Source organism: Silene latifolia, chromosome 10, assembly GCF_048544455.1.
Source record: "Silene latifolia isolate original U9 population chromosome 10, ASM4854445v1, whole genome shotgun sequence".
NCBI classification, from domain to species: Eukaryota; Viridiplantae; Streptophyta; class Magnoliopsida; order Caryophyllales; family Caryophyllaceae; genus Silene; species Silene latifolia.
Genome location: NC_133535.1, coordinates 48,581,464 through 48,588,663, shown reverse-complemented (window position 1 = coordinate 48,588,663; position 7,200 = coordinate 48,581,464). Strand labels below are relative to the sequence as shown.

The 7,200-nt window shown below is 39.3% G+C and overlaps 1 protein-coding gene across 3 annotated transcripts; it reads right to left on the bottom strand.

Moving 5' to 3' along the window:
• Positions 1-1,595: 1,595 nt before the first annotated feature.
• LOC141605610 (uncharacterized) lies at positions 1,596-5,702 on the bottom strand. Of its 3 annotated transcripts, none has more exons than XM_074424457.1 (6): positions 5,458-5,702; positions 4,527-4,599; positions 4,342-4,435; positions 3,298-3,414; positions 3,109-3,166; positions 1,596-2,324 (listed from the first exon to the last, which is right to left on the bottom strand). In XM_074424457.1, the coding sequence occupies exons 1-6, from the start codon at positions 5,488-5,490 to the stop codon at positions 1,845-1,847; spliced, it is 855 nt and encodes a 284-aa protein (XP_074280558.1). In that variant the 5' UTR covers positions 5,491-5,702; the 3' UTR covers positions 1,596-1,844. The 3 variants fall into 3 exon arrangements, with proteins under 3 accessions (XP_074280558.1, XP_074280559.1, XP_074280560.1); XM_074424458.1 differs by having other exon boundaries at positions 1,596-2,321; positions 5,458-5,653; XM_074424459.1 differs by lacking the exon at positions 5,458-5,702 and adding an exon at positions 4,864-4,959.
• Positions 5,703-7,200: the final 1,498 nt, after the last annotated feature.

Here is a 7,200-nt window from a genome sequence, read left to right as displayed (position 1 = left end):
GATATTCTTTGTGGTTTGTGTGGGGAGAATCAAGTATGTATGGAGACCGTTGAACATCTATTTAGGGATTGCGAGGTATCGGCCAGGATTTGGGCAGGTTCAGGCTTAGGCATTAGGGTGGACGGTGCAATTATCGCCAACATGATGATGGCTCATTGACCGGGTTCGTTATCTTGGGCATCAGGAGGATGGACAAACGAGAGTCATAAACTTCATTGCTATAATATGGGGTTTATGGACTGTTAGAAATAAGGTCAAGTTCGACGGAATGACTAAGAACCCCCATGTCCTAGCGGATTTTTTGTTTGGTTTGGTTAGGGACAGGGTACGCATTTTGACTGATCAGTCAGAAGGAAAGGGTATGAAGAGATGTGTTGGAAGGGACTCGGGGGAAATGGCTGAACAAAGAAGGGGGGAGTTACGAAGCGGATGTCCAGTCCAACTAATTGGTAAGCCGGACAGGTGCGATACCATTCGAGTGAAAGTGGATGCTGCGTGGGACCGGACTTATAAGGCGGCCTTTGGATGGGTGGCCTATAATAGCCGGGGGCGAGAATGTAGGCAAAGACAGGTTAAATCTAGAGCTGAATCAGCTTTACAGGCAGAAGCGATGGGGGTACGGGATGTGCTCTTGTGGGCGAAATATGAGGGGTGGTTACATTTAGATATCTCGTCGGACTGTCTACAACTCATAAATGCGATCGAAGGAGTCGACAAAGTGGATCATATGATTGCCAGCGTAATGGAAGATATACATGGACTCGCAAGTTCTTTTCATTGTTTATGTTTTACTTTTATTCCGAGACATCTTAATAGTGTAGTGCACGGCTTGGCTAGGCAAGCCATAAAAATGTAACACCTTTCTTTTACAAAAAAAAAAAAAAAAAAAAAAAAAAAAAAAAAAAAATCCATACCTAACTGGATTAAGGCCGATTCGAAACCGAGTCCAACCCAGCCCGAGATGACCCGTAACCCGAATCGACCCGATACATGCTTTGACCCGACCCAACTCGACAGTTGATTCCACCCGAAAGATCGAAAATTGACTTGGAAGCTAACCCGACAAATGCCTTGATTTGAAAGATAACCTGCATTAACTCGAATATAACTCCCGACAAACAAAAAGTCAAGGCGATAAAGACTGAAATAAACCGATATTATGAATGCCTGTTATAAAGTGGTTAAAACTAATTAACCTTCGAACTTCGCTACATAGTGACCAATCTGACCATAACTCAACTCAAAATGGTAAAATAATTCGGAAAAACCGATGAGCCAAACCAAGCAAGAGCCAACCCAACCCAAACAAAACCCGAAGCAAACCCGATTAGATCCTACAAATTATCATAATTTCTCGAACCGGAAATGAGCCTAATATTAGCCGACTCAATAACAACTCGACCCATGATCCAAATCCAGCTCTACCCGACAGATCTATTTAATTGGTCCAACCCGACAATGACCCGAGCCAAGAATTGACCCAACTAACCAGACCCGTTAGCTACCCGGACGTAGTCATAACCCGGACCCGACATGACCCAACCAGATCAAACCCAACCCGAACAACCCAATTGCTATTATGATACTCCGTAATATAAAATAGACCTCATGACATCAAAAGAAAGTGAAGGGAATTTGTAACACGACAATGTTAAACTCCCCAAAAAGAAATCAAACATAAATGATGAATAATGGTACTCACTACTACTTGCCTAAAGGACATTTTGATTATACATCTTCAGCAAAGAACTAATGACTAATGTTTTTAACTCTCTACCCTAAAGACTCGGTCCATTTTCATCATTTACACTTTCTCCTAACTTCTCCAACACATCTTGGGTCATCTACTCTTCATCGTAGTCTTCCTCGTCTTCTAATCTTGAGTTAAATTGCGCTATTTCATGTGGGTCAATCGCCATTCCGTCGACTTCTGAGACCAACTCCTCGTTCTTGGTCTCACAAAGTGGCGATGCAGTCACCTCAGCATTCTCAGCTGGCTTTGCGGTTGTGGGGCCCGCTATATCCTGGTTCTCAGCCACTTCTGCATTCAAGTCGAACTTCCGACTAGCCAAGGCACTAGCATCGCCCACAACTGGGCTTTCCTTCATCAGGTCCTTATCGGGGTCAGTGGGATCGTCATTATCTATTGCAGGCACCTGAATAGGTGTCGGCTTGTGGCTTGGTTCAAATGATGTGGACGGTTCGGATTCCATGTCATGGTGTGGGGGGAGCTCCCGTTCCAATGGCGGCCTTCCTCGGCCTCGGCCTCTTCCACGGCCCCTTCCTCTTCCCCTACCAGTGCTGCAGGCATTACTCACTTCCTGCTGCACATAGGAGAGCCATTAAACAACCCCAAAGAAAATGCGATAACACATCAAGAAAATGTTGAAGAAAACTAGAAATCACAAATTGTTAGAACGGTTAAACCCAACTTAAGCACAAAACAAAGTTTAACAAACAGACTTGTGCAAAGATTCAAAGTCTCTGGAAGAGTTCATCTGAAAAAAGAAATCTGATCATGGAAGACAACTAACACACTTTGTAGACTACCTCTTATGCCACAAGACTTTTATGAAGTAGAGAGGACAAACCATAAAACTATATGGACTGGAGTAGTAATCAGACTACGCAAAATAAAACCATAGTAGTTCACCCGTATCCTCTTGGCTCTTCTTGAGATTGAGGCTCAGTTTGGTTTAAGCAAATATTTTGAGTTTTGACATCCCAAATTGAATTCTTTACTTGTATAGAGAAAATGAAGAGAAAGGAGGAGACAATTGGCCATCCATGTTTTCGAATAGTTTAACCAGGGGAGGAACTTAAGTTTCCACTCAAATTTCCCCTTAAACAACAAAGGGAAATAAGGAAAACCAATTTCCAGGAAAATACTGTCCTCCCCACAAACCAAATACACTCCTACTGCCGAAGTTGCCAACAATTGTGACTTGAGAACTGAGATTTTTCATGTGGGGTGAGTGATGAGTAAGATAGATAATATCGTACAAAGATATTTATTTCACATTGCAGAATGCAGACAAGTTATTTAAGTATTTGGGGTTAAAAAGAATGGGGCTAGAATACGGTAATTAAGATATCCAAACATCCTACCATTCGGCTTTTCTTTGACTCTTCATCACTGTCATGATGATCTTCAATGGCAGATTTTCTGGCATAACACAAAACATTTTCAACAATTAATTTTACAGATTATTGTGAAACCAAAGCTGCCAGAGGCATGGCCAAAAGGATATAGAGTTATATAAGAAAATTAAGCTAAGAAACATAAATTGTACTAACCTTCGTTTAATAGCAGCATGATTTTCTCCACTAGCATCAGAATGACCATAATCAGGAACCTTGCTTACAATATCCTTCAGAAAGTCAAACATACTGACGCTGTGTATGCAATGTTTTCTGCGTTTTTGAAAAGGAAGAAAAACCTATTATAAGCCTATAAGCTTAACAACCTAAACATAGTCACCTGACAATTGGATCAATGGGCTCATCAATGGAAAAGTAAGATCAGGCAAGAGCGTATGGCAATCAGGACTGCAAAGAAATCTATTCTAATGACTCCTCACAAGCGAAAGGACATAACAAACACAACTGCCTTTAAATAATTGCCAAGACATGGATGTATGAACAGTCAAAGATAATCTGGCTCTATGTATTGCCCCCAACTATGACATGATGGTGGCATCCTGTGAGGCTCCAAACAATAAAAACCTCGTTTTACCTTGGTCACTAATGAGCTTTGGCAATGATACACCAAACTAAGGACTACATTCATTTATTATACTTAAGCAGACGGAGAACCAACACATATGAATGAAGAGAAAGCCAAATGAAGAGCTTAGTACAAAGGTTTGTACAATCAAACGCTCACAAACAGCAAAACACTGATAGGGAGTCTACACAAAATGGCTACAGTAAGTGAGTCAAACAACACAAACTAAGCTAGACATTTAATTTACCAACTGAAGTCACAAATCTCAAGTGCTTTCTGGTGCATCATCCACGACTCGTTACTGTCAATATTCGGCAAAACTACAAACCAAGATTGACAAGTCTTAAAAGGTACTAAAGTGGAAAGAAATTCTACATAATGGCAACAGTTTGAACTACTAGATAATATCTTTGTTGAATGATCTTCTTAAAAAGGCAATGTATGCAAATCTAACCAAGACGGTTGTTAGCTTGATTTCCAGAATCCAGGAAACGTGAAAGGAATACAGTTCCACAATCTATGCAATGATTTGCAGATACAAAAATCCAACACAATAAAAGAACCACCTGCCTGACTATGACAAAAGAAAAAAAGAATGGGCATCTTTTACTCACAAATGAAGGGAATTCATTGTCTTAGCTCCTCTCTGAAGAGTTATGTCATATGTACGATCACATAGGTCTTGCAGAAATAGTTCCAAAGCTTTAGCTACATGGATAAGATTTCATTGTCAGATGAGAGGAAAATCGACTACTTGTCTAGAAAGTTTAAGACTTAATCTAATCTTGAAGGTACTCACAAACTAGAACTGGAACAGCCATAGCTATCTTCCCAACATCTTCATCGGCTTGCATAATCTTTTTTATACGAGCCTGTCCACGAGTTAAAAGAAGCTGTTAAAATGACATCAAAGAATATCATTGGATAGAGCCACTTTCAATTCCCAAAGATCGCATAACAGTATAACAGAAAATCATGAAGCATGAACATCCTTCAGCCAGTTAAAGACAGATACAAGTATGTAACTTAAAACACCCATGACCAAAATAAAAACACAAGAAACAATGATCACCTAAAACAACGATACATTTGTGCATACATATACCCTCGGCAAGTTTTCAAGATAATCTAATTACCAAGTTTTCACCCATGTCTCACAACGTTTGGCTCTCCAGCTGAATCCATGATAAACTGTTGAACAATCCTTTAACAATAAGGGTTCGATCATAGATCGATATGAAGCTATTCCAAAGATGTGATCATATTTTCATATCGATCTCTGATTGACTAATCTACAAATCTATATAATCAAAATCTCACGATCCTTTGATCTCTCCATTTTCTTCAATACAATCAATCAAAAGATAGGGACATCACCATACATAACCAGGTAATCATGTAATTAATCAAGAGATCTCATAATTTCATACTCTAACTGAATAAAGTCAAACCCAGATCTGGAAATCATCCCTTTAATATCTGTGATTTCTTCAATAATCAATATATCATCCATATTAAATCCAAAAAAAATTCAAAAATAACATGATTTCTTCCACCAATAATCGAAACCCTAAAAGCTCAAATGAATCACTTCAGACATAATTAATTGGACAATACAAAATACCCAAATCATATTTTCCAGAAATAGAGCATAGATCTGGTAAAAAAAGTTGAACTAAGATAAATCAGTAAAGAACAATGAAAATAATAAGGTAAATTAAAAAACTTACAGCTGGGAAACGTGTATCAAGCTTCTTTCTCATGGTTGATAAAATAATTTACAGCCAACGGAAAAACAAAAAGATAAATTGGGGATAAAGGACTACCATTTAAACTCAAATAAGGTCTTAAACAAGCTTCTAGGGGGTGGTTTCGAGACAACTCGACTCCTTGTGGCCTATCTATCACTTTATTTTATTTACTCTCAAAACTAGAGTCAAAATCCATGAGTCGGGTCATATTGGTTTCACGTGGTACCGGATTGTGGATAGACATGCCTCTTAAAACTAACCAGATTCAGATGATTCGACTCGAATATCTCGAACGGAAATTGATTCACGTCTAAATTGAGGATCAGAATTTGACCTAAAATCGAATTGACATACCTTATTTAACTTGACCCTAATGTTTATTATCGCAAAGTGACTGTTGTAGATACTTATATCTGTCGATATTGGAATTTGCAGAAAAGCCGACAAACAGTCGAGGATGATAGGACGTCATGTATTTACTAATTAGCATTTTCATTACTTGGAATTCGTTTTAGGACGTAGAATGGGCGTTATCGATGAAATATTTTATTAATTAAATTAAATGATATTTAAATTAAATGTTTTATTAAAGTGAATTCATTTTATTGCTTTAATTTAAATTTATTTTCTAATTTATTTTATTGAAAATAAAATATACTTTGATTAGAAAAATCAATTTGAAAGTTTCAATCGTTTTATAAATCGTATTTGAAAAACTCGAGTTTTACGACGGTTTTATACGCGATTTTAAGCTCGATTTCTAGCTCGAATTGGACTCGATTTTCGAAGCAAACTCGACCCAACCTTTGACCCATATCCCGACCTTTACCAAGATCCAAGTTTAAGCCCGAACCCCATTCAATACGCGTCAAAATCAATCACCAAACCTCATCAAAACAGCCCACGCAACCAAGCCATTCTCCATCCCGTGCCCCTTTTTTTCTAGCAACCCAAACCCGCTCTAAACAAGCTCTAAACCCGTGCCTATTATTAACCACAACTCATACCCAACTATCCTATACCACAATAGCGTGTCTTAAGTTCCAAGAAACCCTCCCCAAAATTCTCGCAAGGCCACGAAATAGCTACTGGACAACAGCTATGCAAAACAGGCTCGAGTTGCTACATCGACCCCTAAACCCTATATAAACCCCTCCTATCTTCCATTATATATATATATATATATATATATATATATACACACACACACACAGAGAGAGAAAGAAAGAGAGAGAGATAAAGTCAAGATCTGGTGAGAACGAACACTCGATGAGAACGGTGAGAACGAACTAACTGTACCAACTTAATAAATACTCACGCGTTGTACACATGTACTGCCCCTAAAATCAAACCCCAAACTTAACATTCCCTCCCTCATCCATAACCTTTTATAAATTTCCAGGATCATCCTAATTAACGATCACCACCACCATTGCTCTCACCTTCTAGCCACCCAACAACCACCAGACCGTGGTCGTGCGCCCCCTTCGACGACGACGTCACCCTCTTCAAATCTGGACTGCCAGAGTATCTCGTCTTGATCGACACAATAAATACTGCCTTACCCCACGAGGGCCACGACTAGGGATGGCAGTGGGTCGGGGACCCGACCCAGACTCTGAGGGTTGGACCCTAATGGGTCGGGTATGGGTCTCATTTTTTCAGACCCAATGGGTATGGGTCGGGTATGGGTCTTAAGAAAATATTTCGGGTCCGGGTCCG